The 18,368-nt window shown below is 41.2% G+C and overlaps 1 protein-coding gene across 1 annotated transcript in view; it reads left to right on the top strand.

Annotated features, from left to right (window-relative positions):
* Myocd (myocardin) overlaps positions 1-12,420 on the top strand; it is a 90,374-nt gene extending 77,954 nt beyond the window's left edge. Inside the window, exons 11-14 of the mRNA XM_005399343.2 lie at positions 2,043-2,186; positions 3,237-3,365; positions 6,607-6,664; positions 8,534-12,420. Of these exons, the coding sequence (XP_005399400.1) occupies positions 2,043-2,186; positions 3,237-3,365; positions 6,607-6,664; positions 8,534-9,105 (903 nt within the window). The 3' untranslated portion in view covers positions 9,106-12,420. The remainder of the gene's footprint in view (positions 1-2,042; positions 2,187-3,236; positions 3,366-6,606; positions 6,665-8,533) is intronic.
* The last annotated feature ends 5,948 nt before the right edge of the window (positions 12,421-18,368 follow it).

The following is an 18,368-nucleotide window of genomic DNA, read 5'->3' as shown; positions in this document are numbered from 1 at the left end:
AGCACCAGGCCAAGCGTACCCCTCCTGAGGGAAATAGGAGAGGGATTGCCAGGCACAAAGAGCTGAGGTTGGAACACGCAGTGTGAGGGGCTTACTGAAAGCCCAGCAACTAAAATCTTCCAGACTCACTGATCTTCTAGGACAGCGAGGCAAACTTGCTCTAAAAAGGGCCCAGGGGGGCATATTTGAGGCTTTATAGGTCATATACCTTGGGTCACAACTACTCAGCTTTGCCCTTGTACCACATAAGCAAACATAGACATCTGCTAAATGAATACATGATTCCGATAAAACTTTATTTGCAAGAACAGGCAAAGAGCAAACTTCAGCTTGTGAGCTATAATTCGCTGACCACTGCTTTCAGGACTCCTGGATATCAAATCACTGTATCAAGAAACCCAAAGGGGAAGTTACCAGACCTTATTCTTTTCTCCATAAAATAGTATTTACTAAGTGCCCCTTATGTGTCACGCTCTGACCCAATAGGAATTAGTGCTGAACAAACCAAACGAAAGTTTCTCTTCTCTTGGGAAGACAGATGAGAAGCAAAATTTTAACATTAGATTAATATAAAGGGTTTCCATCTTATGGAAAAATAGAAAAGGGGTTGTATTTGTGAGACAAATTTGCAACTTCAAACCTTGAAAAACCAGGGACATTTAAACAAAACCTTGAAGAAGACAGGGATAAAATCTCATGACGTTTGGAGCTAAGGCACGGAAAGCAAAGGGGGTTAGAATGTGGGAAATACACAAGTACCAGAAAGAGGCCAGCCCTACTGGAGCAGGACAGAAAAGCTGTGGGAGATGGCTTAGCAGAGTAACCCAAAGACTAGACCAGCCTCACCAGCAAAGATTTTTGTCCAAGAAGCTGAAGAATTTATAAAGAAAGTCTAGACAAGTATATTTGAGAAAGAAAATTATGTTGCCAAAGGCTCTGAAATCTGTCCTATCAAAAAGGGAATAAGACGAACTCCTGCATTAATTGCATCCCTGCCGAGTGCCCAGTATGAGCAGCATCTGAATAATCCCATTCATTGTCACCACAATCCTATGAGCTCTGATTTATGACTCTTTATTTACCACTGAGGAAAATGAGGCTCATTTTAAAATGAGATTCAGATTAAGCCCATTGTGTAGGGTCAGACAAACCCCATGTTATTTGATCCCAAAGTCCATACTTTTTTCGCTTTGAATATAGAAACTCTGGAAGTATGAGGAACGGCTAAAGTAATGGGAATACATTTTTACCCACCTACCAGGACAGCGCATTCAAATGAATGATAACCCTTCCTGAAGGGGCACTCCAGAAGTAATGTGAGCTAAAATGAATTATTGTCATTGATAAACACTGAATGTCTAGTATCCTAGGCAACAAAGGTAAAAATAGCTCTTAAGACATAGCTCTGGGATATAATTTTCATGATATTGGTGCTATGCAGAAGTAACATTTTACAGTGATTTATGGCTTATAAAACTCTTCAAAGCTATTAATAATTTCATGATGAAAAGGTAAAGAACAATATAGATAACATGACTTACCTGTACCTCTGATATCAAATCCTGCACAAAGTAGGTGGTGATGGAGGGAGGAAGAATGATAATAAATGGGTAGAAAAGCCCAGGAGGATTCTGTAAAGGCTTTGTCAGACTTTATGGAAAGTGTGGTGTTAAAATGAAAGAGGAGCAAGCAAAGGGCTTTCCATGTTTACCAAGACAGTGAGAAAGAACAGATGATGCAGGTTGTTTGTGGTGGGAATGGCAGAATTTGGGCATGCAAAACAAAGGGCACCAGGGTCCTGATCACTCACCCAGGTCGGATGTGGAGCTCCTCTGCTGCGAATATAGAATCACCAGAAGTTTGTGAACCATAGGTGATGTGTACAAAGCTGGGTTTTAGGTGAGTTCATCTGCTAATGGAATTTAGGAAACTTTGTAAAGAGAAGACACCAGAAGTCACAGTACAAGGACCAGAAGTGTCAGAAAAAGCCACACTCTGGTATGCAGCTGGCTGTTTAACTAGTCGCTTCTTCCTGTCCACAGAATTCAGGAGCACATGATGGCCATCCTCCAAATTTCTCTCCCCAGTCTTCTGGCCTCCACACTCCTTTCTCTGGAGCCCAGACAGACAGCAGTCAAGGTGCTGGAGTCAACCCTTATCCCAAAAGCCCAGGTGTACAGCCAAAGGTAAGTATCCCCAAAAAAGGTTTAGCCTGAGTGCCCATATCACCTCTTCTGCCTTCAGTGGTCCTTGTTCTGTAGTGTAAATGGTGAGGTTCAGATTGAGGGAGAATATCAGTTTATTCCAGATAGGCACATACCTCCTTGGAATGCCTTGAAATGGGTGTACAGATGTGAGCTGGGAATCATCCTCAGGAATCATTTCTGGGGGTCATCCCAGATATCATGGTGACTGAAATGGCTGTGATAAATTTGCAAAACAACATGTACAGCAAGCTGATTTCTGTGAAGTTGAAGACTGGAATAGAAGTTCATGAGAAAATAATGTCATGAGAAATAAAGAGTTACTGGGATTGGTGGAGAGGACTGGAGAAGTGCAGGAAGGTTGAATCTATGTCTGAAGAAATAGGGCGAGATGAATATTTTCAGCTGGTGTCAGAAATCAGAGCTATGAAGGCCCAGGATACGGGGAGTTCTTAGGAACAATGAGATGGTGATAGGAAAGAGACAAAAGTATGACAGCCACGACATAAAACAGCCACATGTCACAAGTCAGAGAAGGAAGAGAGACCCTGATATGAGCCAGGCACCCTACAGGAAAACACATTCACAATAAACAAAGTGGGTTCAGGGCAAGAGCCCAGAAATGCCTCCAACTTTGCAGATATAATCAATTTGGAATGAAATGACCCAAGAAACAAATTACTCTGCAAATTCCTGGACTGATGAAAGTATTTGTTTTGGATTAGACTAATTTTATTTCCTTTTTTTGTCTTGTTTTTTCCTGAGAGAGCATCTCCTAAGAGGAAGAAATAAATCTGTAAGGCTCTCATTCTAAGATGCCACAAGCCATAAATCCACACTGATATATACTATTGTTAATACATCTTATTTGTTATTTTCTCATCTTTGAATTATTATTATTATCATCATTATCATTATTATTATGTCATGGGTCAATTTTTCTGAATATAGCCTGTAATTTCTAAAGTAGATGCAATACCACTTATGGTCCATAAATTGAATGCTATTCTCTGTGTTTTACTCACATTATAGATAGCTGGTTTACATTCTTCTGATAAGGTGGGGCCAAAATTTTCAATGCCATCTCCAACTTTTTCCACATCAAATTCAACAGTTTCAGAGATAACACAGCCTCCGTCCTATGAAGATGCAGTAAAGCAGGTAACTGCAAATTTTTCTTTGTAGAAAACTATGGGGACTCAGTGGATACTTTTATATTATTAAGCTTCATGCACTTCTGCAAATTCTAATATTGTCAAGTACCTTTTCAACAGAGTGAGCAAAGTATCTCCACAGTAACTGCAGGAGGTATTGCTTGTATATACAGATGGTACCAATTTAGGCTGCTTCCAATTACAACCTGGTCAATTTTATTGTGTTATGAAATGATACACAGTCAGCTCAAACTGTCTCTTTCTGGGCTGGTGATATATAGGACAATCCTGTCTCAGAGCAAGGCAGTGGCAGTAAGTGCAGCTCCCAGTCAACCCTGCAGGCAGGAGGGGGATCATCCGGTGCTGTGCAGGGTGCCTTGTTGCAGAGCTAAATGCTCAGTAGGTTAAGTGTATTAAATGTATTTTCCATGGGTGGTATTGTCAATTTACAGTGTGTTCTTCTGGATGTGATCCCATCACGAGTCCAGGAGCATCTGTAGAAGCTAAGCGATACAGGGAAAAGAGGCTGGGATGGCTTTCAGGACACCTGGCCTTACTGCCAGTTCTGCCACCTGTCACCTGCCTTTGTCACAATAGTTGGGCACACACTCAACTTCTTTTCTATAAAAAAGGAACTGTATTTACTCTATGTGGACATTAGGTCATGTGACACAATATTGTTGGGGTGCATGATAGATATTCAAATATATTGTCAGGACAATAATTTTCAAGATTCTTCCTAGCTTTAAAACTCAATAATCCTATAAAAATAGTGATGCTTGTTGAAGCTGAGCAATGAATGCAAAGAGGTCTAGTGTATACTCTAGTCTCATTTGTGTTTGGAGAGCTTCAGTGAAGAACTAAGACAAAGAAAAACAATGAGTGATATTATATAATCAGTCCTCAGTGTCCATGAATTTAACTAGCCATGGATCAAAAATATTAGGGAAAAAATTCCTGAAAGTTCCAAAAAGCAAAACTCAGATCTGCAGCATGCTGAGCACCTTGCTGACTCCATGTGAAGGAAGTGACATTTGCCCTATATTGGCCTCTTGCATTTCACAAGTCCTCCGTCTCTCTCCAGCTCTCTTTATTTGAGTTTTGCTAGCCTCACCCCTGGTTCAGGTACTGTATGTGGCCTATGGAGCTATGTCTGTACTTCACATATACAGACATTTTGTCACCATTCCTCAAACAGTAAGACAGGGATCCAAAGTCCTTCAGCCCCGCACTCACACAGCAGGAGGTGAGTGGTAGGCACACCAGTGAAGCTTCATCTCTGTTTACAGCTGTTCCCCATTGCTCACACTACTATCTGAGCTCTACCTCCTGCCAGATCAGTGTTGGCATTAGAGTCTCACAGAAGCTCGAACCCTATTGTGAAATCCTCATGCAGGGACCTTGGTTGCTTGGTCCTAATGAGAATCTAATAATAGAAACAAAGTGTACAATGTAATAGTAATAGAAATAAGGTGAACAATAAATGTAATGTGTTTGTATCATCCTGAAACCATCCCTTCCCCCTGGCTATGGAAAAACTGTCTTCCAGAAAACCAGTCCCTCGTGCCAAAAAGATTATGGAGCAGACCAGACCCATCCAAAGAAGTATAACAACTATTTATATTACATTTATATTGTACCAGGTAGTATCAGTAATCTAGAGATCATTTTAAACATACACACATACAAGAGAATGTACATAGGTTATATTTTATATAATGGACTTGTGCATCCAAGAATTTTGGTAATCCAGTAGAACCTGAAACTCATCTCTTAATGATACGGAGCAATGACTCTATTTCAAATGGCCTGAGCTTTGGTATCAGACAGTCCTGCAAAGATGCCCATGCCTGAAAAGAAAATATCACTTGCTGCCAACTGGCTGCTATCCCAAATTCAAAATCAACTAGTGATAAGATTTCCTCTGAGAGAGACAGTAAGTTAAAGATCAGGAGATATTATGCAAAATGGGATTTACCATTTCTGAAAAAGAAAGGAGATCTGCAACATGAAATCCAATCTTCTACCAAACAGAACTGGAAATTACCTGAAGCAAAGTAACACTGCTTCTTTGGAACACAGCTGTGTTCTGCATTTTACCTCTCTTCTATATTTGGCTCTTTGACATTATCTGGCAGACCCTATGGGCATACAGTGCCTTCCAGACTGGCAGATAACTCATTCTTTGAGCAGTGTTCCCCTCCACATTGATTGCTGATATCCATGTATATTAATTTGCTGTGGGCTCTCAGAAGAATGAAATGGACACACATTTTTTGCTATCTTTGTAAGGAGTTTAGATAGTCTGACTGCTGCGTTGCTGGGGCACATGGTAGGTGCTCAGATATATGAAAGCAGTTGTCAGGGTAGTACTCTTTTTCTTCCACTTCATCCACCCTCATGAAAGAAAACTCCTGGCAATGTGGACTTCTAGAAAGAAGACTCTATCTACCTCAGATGAGCAGAGAGGAAAGGGGCTACTCTACAGAGGTTCCACAAGCATTTGCAAGGAGTAACCATGGAAATATGAGCCAGGTTCCTGAGCCACTTCCACAGAAGTCAAATGGATTCAAGTCAGAGTGAGAAAGGCTATTTTCTGTATCGTAAGATGCCAGTCCTTGGATGGAAACCACTTAACTCAACTTATTCTTATTCTGTGCTGGGGATCATTTTGTCTTCTTTTCTCCTCTTTTATTGGATTGTTCTGTCAAAATTTACACTGAGGCTTAATCAAACATAGTTCAAAAATCTTTAGCCAGTATATCTATGTTCATAACAGTATTATTCACTATAGCCCACAGATGAGGACAGTCTTTGTCCTTCACAAACAAATGGATAAATAAAATGTGGTAGATCCATGAAATAGAATATTATTAAATATATGTTTTTATAAAAGGAAATTCTAACACATGTTATGACTGGAAGCAGAATGGTGATTGCTAGGAGTTAGGGAGGGGCCTTATTGGGAAGTTATTATCTAACGGGTGTAGAGTTTTAGTTTTGTAAGATGAAGAGTTCTGGAGGTGGAAAGTGATGATGATAGTGCAAAAAGGTGAGTGTGCTTAATCCCACTGAACTGTACACTAAGAAAGGTTAAAATACTATATTTTATGTTACCTGTATTTTGCAATCATTTACAAGTCTTTAGCCAAACCTAGTTCAAAAACCCGTAGTGCTAATTCTGATGCTTTCCCACAGAAGTAACCGCTTTTTAACTGATCTGCTCTTCTGTTGTTAATTCGCAACAGCAAATGACTCGGAGTCAGCAGATGGATGAGCTCCTGGATGTTCTCATTGAAAGTGGAGGTAAGGCTGCCTTGAGTTTTGTCTATCCAGGCCTCTGCACTTATGCATACTCTAGGGAATGAATGCTTAGACCCAAGGTCAGAGGCACTCTTGGGCTGGTGCTCCAAGTGGTCTGCAGGTAGAGAGAATCATTTCCTCCGAGCTTCAGGGATAAGTTTGGAACAGATAAAAGAAACATGTAGATAATTCTTCCTGGTCTTCATCCCAAAAACACTTCACTGAATAATTTTAACAGCTTTCATTGAATTCTATCCCTGATTCCCTGTGTATTTTCTCCTGCTACAACATTCTTTCTACAGCTCTTATAACAATGTCCCTGTCTTCTTAATTATAAAAAAAAGAACCAAGCAGCTAATGAAAGTTCTGTGCTACCAAGTCAAAATCCAACTAGTAGTTTTCCACCAGATTGTCCACTCATGTTTAAATATGACTGAAGTTAGCAATAAAAAATGCTCTTTTTGCCTCCTTTCAACTCATCCATTTGTTGGTTTCTAAAATTTATAAAGTATGTGCCTAGAATTTGAAAACATGCAAATGAATAAGAGGACGTAAGGCAGATGTATATAAGTAAAAAGAGCTTAGGGCTGGGCATTAAGGTAAAGCCACACTGTCTTAATTTTTGGAGAAAGCAGAAAAAGACTCAGAGAAAGAGTGACCAGTCATCATGATGGATTCAGAGCTGCACAAGGTCTCCACCTTCATGGATTCTACAGTCTAATCAGGAAGGTGGACAATAAGGGGGATGGACCACTTGCAAATGAATAGACAGTTCTTTAATTGTAAGAAGGAAGAAGAAAGATAAGTGTTAAGATATATGTAGATGTAGAAGTTTTATGATAAGAAAGGAAAATGTGTACATCAGATGTCCTTTTAAAGATGAATGTGTGGCAAAGTCAGTGAGGAGTGAGGGCACAGAGGTCAGTGAGGAAGGCTCCAAGGAAGAATAGTCATGAGCTAATTATAAATGAGTTGAGCTTTCCGGAGAAGCACAGTAGGACTGTCAGGCAGCATTAAATGCCAGCAGTGGTCTTGACATGATGAAGTGGAACTAAGTCAACTCTAAGTGGAACTGGTCAACTTTGTTGTGTAATTTTTCTTTCAAAGTCCAGATAATTCAGACCAGGCTCAGAGTCAGCAGAGGTAAGGCTTATTGAGGTGAGGAGTTTTCCTAGAGTAGGACTTGGAAAAGAGAGAAGAGCGAGGGGGCCGAGGGTATCTGTAAGAGAGTAACCAGGGTATATTCAACAGACTTGGAATGCAGGAGTCACTGGAGTTGAGGAGGAGGCCAAGGAGCTGAGATCCCAGCATGCGCATTGCATAACTTCTGAAGTAGCAGAAGTCACAGAGAATGAGCAATGCTGAAAGGGCAAGAGGACCATGAACCAGGGAGCAGAGCTGTCAGCAGATGAGCAGGAGGGACCAAGAGACTGGGGGAGGAGGGAAGGATGTGCCCCTCAGAACCACTGAGGAAAATCAGTAATAAATAGGAGGGCAGTAATTAACAACGAGGAAAGAGCAGGATATTACTTGGTCCCTCATCTGCTGGCCCCCATGTAGAGTATGATGGAGGCTGCAGTGCACTGTGGGACAGCCAGGAGGTAGTGAAGGAATAGGCAAAGGGACCATCAAAGAAGAGAGTTGAATCATCACAAAGGTGAAATTCCAGAACGAAAAGGTCTGGGTGAGACCTGAGGTAAGATGAATTGGGGACGTGAAGAGCACTTTAGGAACGAGACGTGATGAGCGATAAACAGGGAAGCGTGCCCCTTTCTGCGCCTGCCTCAGTGTAACTCACTCATTCCTGACTCCTCTTATGTACCAGGCTTAGTTTGAAATGGTTTAGCAGTTTGCATTATGCTTTACCAACAGAAATGCCAGCTGATGCCAGAGGAGATCATTCATGTCTTCAGAAACTCCCAAAGATACCAGGGTCCTCTCGCAGCCCTACCATCATCCTCCCCAAGCCCTCAGCTTCCTTTGAACAAGCAACTTCTGGAGGCCAGCTCTCCTTTGATCACTATGTCACTGACAGCGATGAGCACCTAGAAGTCTTACTAAATTCCCACAGTCCCTTAGGAAAGGTGAGTGATGTCACCCTTCTCAAAATTGGGGGTGAGGAGCCACCTTTCGATGGGATCATGGATGGCTTTGCTGGGAAGGCAGCGGAAGACATCTTCAGCACACACGAGATCCTGCCAGGCCCCCTTTCCCCGATGCAGACACAGTTCTCACCCTCTTCAGTGGACAGCAGTGGGCTGCAACTAAGCTTCACTGAGTCTCCTTGGGAAACCATGGAGTGGCTGGACCTCACCCCACCCAGTTCCACACCAAGCTTCAGCTCCCTCACCAGCAGTGGCCCCAGCATCTTCAACATTGACTTCCTGGATGTCACCGATCTCAATTTGAATTCCCCCATGGACCTTCACTTGCAGCAGTGGTAGAATGCTTGGCACACAAGTGCTAAGGAAGACTAACAGGAATTCCGTGGGGGAGAATGCGTGGCCATATATACTTACATTATGCAAGAAGAAGACTGAAGAGAAGCAAGGAGAATTCTGCGCCAACCAACAAGAACAAATAGGAGTCATTTATATATATATATATAATGTGGTATTTACCAACATTCAGTAACTGTTAATCATTTCAACAACGCATTCAAAACTATGCTTTCTCAGATTAAGGATGCCAAAGAAAATACTTTCACTGCCTTTTCAAATACCAACTTTTTTTTTCTAGCCCATACTTTTTCTCAGGCATTGGTGGGGCATAAGTTCACACTGTAAGCTTTTGGCATGACTTTATTAGACATGCTGTGGGGGAAAAAAAAGCATTAAAAGTCTTTGGAGAATACAGGGAAGATTGTTCTTCAAAGGTTACAGAGGACATAGCCACAGTGGAGCTCACTTCCCATATCTCAGTTATCTGTCTTTCAAAACAGCAGCCAGGTCCAGCTTCAGCTGGAGACTCTTTAAGGCAGAATCAAGGGGCAGAACCAATGCATTCCCAGAAAAGTAAATTCAATTTTATACCCCTCACTGCCCCACTAGAGTGGTTCCAACCCAAGACTTTGTGGCTATTCATAACAATTAATTAACTCCACCTAGAACATTTTTCCTTTTTCAACCAGTAGCCCAGACATTCCCACCATCTCCATTCTGATAAGCATTGTTTAATAGGTGAGAACCTTGAACAGGAAAACTTCCTGCCGTAAGAGATACCTTTCATTCTCCATCACAACCCACTTTAATTCCAAAGACTAGACATAAACAGACAAGGATATCTCTAGGCAGAAGAAGCTAAATCAGGGGAATTTAAATAGGACTAGAAAACAACACTGTTTTGCATATCCTAGGAATAAATACCATGTATTACTGTTCCAGGGCTGTTACTTACAGAGGTCCAACTTCTTTTGTTTTTTAATTGTGGAAAGAGGAGGGGGTCCACCTCAATATATCTTTGTTCTCTATTTGTCTTTCAAAACAGTAATCCTTTCTTGCTCTTCTTTTGACAATTTTTTTGTACTAGCATGAGAGGGGAGGACTTCTCTGTTCTAACAAGCCATGTTTTTTAGAGTTGAAAGTCCAAGTTCTCCTGCAGATCTCATTTCTCATACATACAGTTCACTGCAAAATGAAGTCATAAGAAATTCCTTAGGAAGAAACTGGTGACTTCATCCCCAGGTCACAAAGCTTCTTCTGCTCTCATTTGGTGTATAAGCAATCTTTGATTTTTGTTCCTCTGGGGAAATTGGAAGTCACTATTTTACAGGTTTGTGGTGTTGGAAATCATTATAAATATGAGTGATATTTACTGGAGAGAGTGTATTTCGGGTCTGGGTGTTAAGAAAGCACAACTGTACATTGAAAATGATAAAAGAAAAACAAACAGACCATGGTCTAATGAGCATTCCTCATTACCTCTTGTGCTTTGGCAGGGAGTTGGGAAAAAACTTAAATTGTAGGACAGTTTCTTTAAGGCTCACTGTGGCTCCGGTTCACCATTTTATAATGTTGCATGTGTAGAATGTAGCTATTGCTGTTTTTGTTTTTAATTTAAGTCACTGAGGCACTGTTTTCTTCTTTTGTAAAAAGAATTGTTCACTGTGCACTTATAGAGAAAATAATCAAAAAATGTTGTGATTTTAGAAGTTCTCTTTTTGATAACCAGAAATTTAGAAATCATTCCATTATCGTTAGCTTGTAAAAATGTGTGAACGTAGAGTGATTTTGGTGACTGCTACTCTGAAAGCTGCCAGATCTTATTCAGGGGATGGATGCATTGCTCTATAGACATGTGCATATAAGTGTGTACACATGTACACACATACATATGTATGCATACGTATTCATGTGTGTGTGTGCATGTGTCTCGAAAATCAGTGTTACAGAGTTCTGTACCAAAAACCTTTAACCTTCAAACTGCTGTGAATGATACCTTACCTTTCTCACTAGGAGTTTCTGATTAACCAACCAGACTACACGTTGCCTCTCTGTGTATGACAAAGGGCTACACAGCCCAATGACTCACAGCCACTTGCTTGCCGTGAACAGGCTCCTCTTGGCAATGATATGAATGTGAAAAGACAGAATGGTCTCACCATTAGTTGCTGCCAATGGTAATACAGTCTCTTGTAGAAGAATTTTATAAAGAAATATGGAAATTGCTTTACATTCCTTGATCTGCACTATGCTTGAAACAATCTGCATGGTAAATTTTTTATTTTGCTTCTATGTCAGTTTTCAGAACCAAAAATCTAGAGGAAAAAATTACCATGAAGATAAAGCAATGGGGAAGAGACCTTTAATGACACATTCCATGTATTGGTTTATTCCTCAGATGTGATGTTTGAGTTAGGTCTGGACAAAGCTTGCTGTTAGCACATGTTTCAGGTGTCACATTATGCTATTCGTATGTTATTTTCTCCTCTTACTTCCTTTGGAAAACAAACTCCCATGGTGTCCCTATTCTGAGATGTTGGTCTCAGTGTTAATCATTTTCTCCAATTGGGTATTTCTATCTGAGGGATTAAACCTGGTTAGGAAACCTCTATACTTGGCTAGACTGTGCCTTTTCACTGGGATATTTTTAGGCTATTTCCCAAGTCTAATATACAAGCCTCACAGCAGACAAAAGACAGGATGATTCCTCTTTGCTACTGCAGACCTACAGAGTGAAAAGAGCAGATCCCTGGGGAATTGGTCTTAGCTTTTTCTCCATCTCTACACACCATAGTCACCCTGCATAGCTCTGATGAGAGGCTGAGGGAGAAAACTGAAGGTACTTTAGAGGGAATCAGTGAAGACGCCTGTTCTCTGTGGATCATTGGGAATTCATCTGTCTGCTGCTGGGTATTTTTTCTTTAAATTCTCATTAACAGTTCTGACCTCTTTTGTAGTGACAAGTCAGGCATGACCAAAAGGTGGGCAAAAAGTGGCTACATGCAAGTTTAATGTTTCTTGATCCTAAAGATAACCACATGTAGTTAAGACCCCCGAAGTCCTCATGATGATGCAGATATGCAGACCTTTGCAGCCATCCCTAATGTTTCTGCAGCCTAGTAGAGTCGTCCATATCCAATGCAGGCAGAAAAGTCATCTGTGCAAGTACTCTCCATAAGCCTGTGGTGTTAGTAGCTCCTAGCAATGTTATTGAGATAGTACATGTTCTATCATAGGGGTAGAGAGGGTGAGAGAGAGAAGAAAGGAAGAAGAGTGGGAGGAAGAGAAGAAAGGAGAAAGGAAGGTTGAGAGGCAAGGAAGGAGAAAGAAAAGAAAAAAGGAAAGGGGGGAAGGGAGGGAAGAAAGAAGGAAGGAAGGAGGGAAAGGAGGAAGAAAAGAAAGGAGGGAGGAAGGAAGGAAGGAAGGAAGGAAGGAGGGAAAGAAGGAAGGAAAGAAAGGAGGGAGGGAGGAAGCAAGCAAGGAAGGAAGGAAGGAAGGAAGGAAGGAAGAAAGGAAGGAAGGAAGAGGGAAAAAATAGAATGACCCAACTTTCTAATCTACTACTCTCTCGGTTCAGCTAAGACATGATGGCAAAACTTTTAGAGACCAAGTGCCAAAGTGCAACCTAAAACCCCTTTTATATATAGCAAAGTATCAACTATAATTAAACCTGAACACTGAAGTTTTTCATTTAGAATAATAACTCATATATAAACCTCTTTTGTCCTAAAAGAAAAACACAGTAACACTTGTGCGATGTTTACCACCACTGAGCTAAGGTGGCACATTATAAAACATGAATCACAAACTTGTAAAGGTGAAGCCATTCTTATCAATGCAATGATTGTAGTAGCACATGTGAAAACCAAAACAGCCAAAACCTAAACAGTCAGTGGTCTGCGTAGTGGTAACCTTATTCTGTTTAAAAACATTTATTTCCAATCTTGGAAAAAAACAAAAAAATCCTATCTGAAGCACTCAAAACAAGTTATTTTCAAAAACTACTCAGCTCTTCTAGAGCTGGTCTGGCTGCAAACTCTCACATCAGATTTACTCATCCAGTGGATACTTATTTGATGCCTACCATGTGTAATAAACATATATCATCAGACCTCCACCACCAAATTGATTCAGAACAGATTATTCAGAATGATAAAGGAGTTGTAATCCTTAAAAGCAGAACATTAGGAATCTCCCAATCCTTAGACTAGAAACGTTTCAGCCATGCTAAAAATGGGCCTGCTTTTTCCAGAAGGGAGAATAGAGGGCCTCTGCGAACTAAAAGTTGTCTCCTATGGAAAGATGGTTGCCTTTTTTCTTATGGTCAAATGGTACCAGTTTATCACTTGGGATTCTATGTCTCCCACCATTTAAAACGTGTGAGACTCAGCATTTGTTTTGATTCCCAAAGCCAGAAACCCCTTAATAATAAGGGAAAAGTAGAGAAAACATTTTTTGTCCTACCCTAGCCTCAGTCATCGAAATTAGCTCTCTAGACAAAGGAACACTTACAGGGGTGGAAGGAAATGAGGTGTCCACAGTGAGCCTCCCTCCCATAAGAGAAAAGCTCCAGAATGTGAAGACGACTTGGCCTCCCTCCTCCTTTTCAGGCTTTTGTTGCATTCCTCACAGGATAAGTTCACAAATGCTGGCACATGGCTTGCTATCAGAATGAGAAAACCTGAAGTGGAAGGAGTCTAAGGTTTGCATTTCCCGTGATTCTAATTATAAACCAGCAGGTTTCTCAGATGCTGATATTGCTGATACTTGATTAGACAGACAGTAGACACACAGAGTGCAGGTCCTGGAACAAGATGGTCCTATAGTGCCAAGAGCTAGTGTGTTAAGAAGCCCTGATTAGGTTGAGGCTGTCCATGGGGAAATGATTTCAAGATATGGAGGGATTTGGGAAGAATTTGATGTCGTCCACCGGGGATATTGTACTAGGACTCTTCGGACTCAATAATATATGAGTAAATTCCCTTCTGATCCTGGGTGATTTCCCCTATGGATTAGCACAAAAACCTCCTGGAGGTATCCTGTGCTTACTCTAAAACCTACTTCGATCATGGACACTGGACACTGGTGGGATGCATTTCCTATAGATGGTTTAACTACCTGGGGTATTTATGGAATAAGAATATAGCAACGAGGACTCTGGAGGCTATTTAAATGTTTTCCAAAGGAACAAACCCACACTGCTCCCCAGAGTTCAGTTCCTGTGGCCCTACATCGAGGGCCCAGGGCGGTAGATTGCTGGGTGCTTAAAATCCTCCCTCAGTGAAACACAAACAGGCACGTTGTGCAGAACTGAGGAAGGAGCGTGCACTCTGTGGGACCTGTGTAGTATGTGTTCATGCCAAACTCATTGCTCAACTCTAGATAAAAAAGAAATACATGTGGGATACTGGGAAAAGCAAAGAAGCAGTGGCTGCAATACCAAAGCTGGCATGTGTTCATTTTTTTTTTTTTTAAGAAAATGCATATATTTTTAAATAAAATGTTTATTTTAAACAGATGTAAAACTTTCTTTTTCTTGACTATATGATGTATTCAAACCCTGAGCTATATTCTATGGATGGACTATAGCATTATTTCCTTTTATCTCACAAAGTGGTGCCAGTAGTATCCTTGTCTTGCAAATGAAGAAACAGGCTCAGAGGCAAAGTCAGTTGCCTCAGATTACTTAACTCGCAAAACAGCAGAGTCAAGACTGATTTCCCCACCTCCAGCCTCCCTGATCTTAAGCACTGCACACCTTGCTTGTGCTCACTACTTATCACCCTAATACAATAAAACATCTTTGTAAAACTGATTTTTTAAGCTACATTAAAATATACACATATGCACAAACCTTAGCCAACTCAATGTTTTCATCAGGTAGCAAATGAACAAACTAAATAATATGTTGAATAAACTGGACACCAACATGGCCTGTGAGATGTGCGTAGCTTCCCCAACTAGAACCTAGCTTTTTCTTACTGTTCTGTCTTAAATGTAATCCTGCTTATCGTTTTCTCCTTGGTGAATATGTAATCCACAAGAACTAGGATACCATGACATGACCTCTGGACTAAGGATCCCAAGCTCTGGTTTACATGGGGAATTGATCTTTTATGGTTTTGCCTCCCCTAGGTCTTGCTGCCTGGCTCATCCCTTGGTTAAACAACAAAGTCACAGTTGCCAGAAGCCCTAAGTGCAGCACAAATAGGTCCTCATCCCTAAAAATCTCAGCAGAAAATGCACACGGGGGGGGGGGGGGTGCTGGGGATTTAGCTCACCGGCAAAGCGCCTGCCTGGCAAGCGCAAGGTCATGAGTTCGGTTCCTGGTACCGGAGAAAAACCAAACAAAAAAAAAAAGAAAATGCACACGGGCTTTCAGGGGTCTGCACAGGTCATGACTAGCACTGAACCCATCTCTGAGGTGATGAAGGGGATGTACAAACTCACTTACTGTGCCTCAATCCTCCACAAGGCCCTGAGCTAAGTAGTATGATGGATGAATTTCATGTGCTACCAGAAAAGAAGGTAACTTTTCATAAGGAAAAATAAGAGTGCTGTTACTGGGGGAGGAAGTGGCTCCTAAAAAGGCAGAAACAAATTTCTGCTACATAATCCATGGTTTCAAAAATTTTGCCATCTAATAAGGACAGACACAATGTGACATCATCTGACAAACACATGCTGCATGGTAGCAGAAGGCCATTTAATAGTCTTGGCAGAAGGATAGTCAGGAAGAACTTTCAGAGAAAAAGACCATGGAGCCAAGATATTAATGACAGAAGAGTTTGGTTTACAAACTGCCAAAGAAAAGAATGGTCTAGGTGAGGGATCACCTTGGCAGAGAAAGTGATGAGGATCGGGCCCTGTTCAGGGAATGTCAGAATTTCAGGGTATTGGAATAGAACAAGGGGCAGGAATGTTGGGGTAGAGATGTAGCAGGGAAAATAGAAAAAAATGAAAGCTGTGTTAGTTTGCAAGTGCCCTAGTTATAAAGTAACATAAAAATGGTGACTTAAGCAACAGAAATTTATTATCTCCTGGGTCTAGAGTCTGGAAGTTTGAAAACTATGTGTCACAGAGTTTATCCCACTGAGGGTGGTGAGGGAAGAGTCTATCCCAGGCCTTTCTTGTAAGTGGCTGCACTTGAATATAACCTCCCTCTATCTTCACATCATTTTCTCTCTGTGCATGTCTGTGTCTGTGCCCAAATCCCCCATTTGTAAGGACACCAATTGTACTGGAGTAGGGATCACCTAAAGACTGCATTTTGATTTTATTAATCCTATAAAGCCTATCTCCAGATAATCTCACATTGTGAGATTCTGGGGATCAGGGCTTCCATGTATGCATTTTGAGGGGACACAGTTCAACACATAACAGAAGGCAAGATCATGAAGGGCCTCATTATGTTGAATTTGTCTTTAACACAGTGCAGTGTTGCTGAAGACTTTTTAAGCCAGGAAGTGTTGCATTAATCTTCACACTTTAGGAACATGACTCTGGCTGTGACATACAGTAAGTGGCAAGAATAGGGTAGGGCAGCCCAAGAAATTTTTATGAATTAGTTTGATCAATCATTCTATCATGTTCTTATTCCACTGACATGAGAATGTAGAGGAAAATGATGAATGACCAAATATACTGGATTTGGTGAATGAAGAAAGATAGGGTGGTAGAGGGGCAAGTATGAAGTCAGTGACTTGATAACCTGTTACACTAACCCAGATAAAAGGCAGATAGTGACCTCTACTAAGAGAGTGGAGGCAGAAGCAGAGAGATTAAGGTAGATATATTAGCTTTCCATCAGCATTCCCTAGGGTTTTCTAGGAGAATAGAATATATATGTGTGCGTGTGTGTGTGTGTGTGTGTGTGTGTGTATTATATATGTTATACAAGTATGTACCATATATAATTATGAAAGGGGATTTAGAGGATAAGATTACAGGATCAGAGAGGAGATACTCTGCAAGAGCCATCTGCACTCTGGAGTACCAGAGGATCCAGTAGCTGGAAGACTCAGAACAAGAGGAATCAAGGATGCCACACTAGTTTGAGACAGAAGCACTAGAACCTCCCTGGAGAGTCTGTGGTGTGATTCTGCACTGGAAAGTTGAGGGAATTGGAGTCTGATGTTCACAGGCAATTGCAGAAGAAAGAGACACATCCACTCAAGTTGAATTGAACTTAGAAATACAAACAGACTTCCTCCTTTTTCCCTTTTGTTCCATCCAGTGTGCAAGCCTATTGGATGGTGCCACCCACACCTCCAGGGTGGCTCTTCCCCTGTTCAGTTTACTGTCCTACATGCCAGTCACTTCTGCAGACACCTCCACAGACTCATTCAGAAGTGTGCTTTACTAATCTAGGTGCATCTTAATCCAGTTAAGTTGGCACTCACGGTTAACTATCATGGCATCACTATAACAAAATACCTGAAATAGGATACTTATGAAAAGAAAAAATTTGATTTAGCTCAAAGTTTTGGAAGTTCAAAGTCCAAACCACAAATAACAGCATATGTTTGCCAGTTACCCAATGCTTATGTTACCTTATGTCTGGAGTACCTGCTGATCACATCTCAAGTTAAGAGGAGGAAGAGAGGGCAGGAGATGGGGAGAACAGGAAAGAGGGGAGAATAGGGAGCGGAGAGAAGGGAAAAGGAGGGGAGGGAGGGACAGAAAGAGGATTAGAGTTCCACAGTCTTCACTGAGGACACTTCATCAATGACATGAAGACCTCTCACAAAGGATATTGGCAAAGAAGAATGGTGGCTGGAAACCCAGGAAGAAAACTAGGAGAGGGTGACATTCTTAACTCAAAGCAAAAGAAAGTTTCAAGAAAGTAGGAGTCTTTATTTTTGAGTTCTACTAAGACAAGGACCAAAAAGTGTTCTTTTGGTTTAATAAAAAGGGAACGGCTGGTAATCAAAATGAAAGCAGTCTGGATATAGAAGTGAGGCCACATGGGTGAGGGCTAAAGAACCAAAAGCAGGTAAAGAAGTGGAGGCAATGAATCCAGGGATGTCTTTCAAGGAGTATGACAAAGTGGGAGAAAGACACACAAGGCCACAGCAGAGAGTCAGACACTTAAAAACTGATTTTCAAGAGGCGAGAAATCTGAGCTGGTTTAAATGCTAGTGAGAAGTAGTATAAAAAGAGAGAAGGTGATAGAGAAGAAGTTCCAGGTTGGTTTGCCTTTGGAAAAGAAGAAAATCATTGTGATGGGAAGGAAGAAGTCGGTGTAAATGCAGGTGGGTGCACAG

This window comes from Chinchilla lanigera, unplaced genomic scaffold, assembly GCF_000276665.1.
Source record: "Chinchilla lanigera isolate Chin_1 unplaced genomic scaffold, ChiLan1.0 scaffold00066, whole genome shotgun sequence".
Taxonomy (NCBI): domain Eukaryota; kingdom Metazoa; phylum Chordata; class Mammalia; order Rodentia; family Chinchillidae; genus Chinchilla; species Chinchilla lanigera.
Note: the sequence above shows the minus strand (reverse complement) of the source record. Positions and strands in the feature narration are given on the sequence as shown.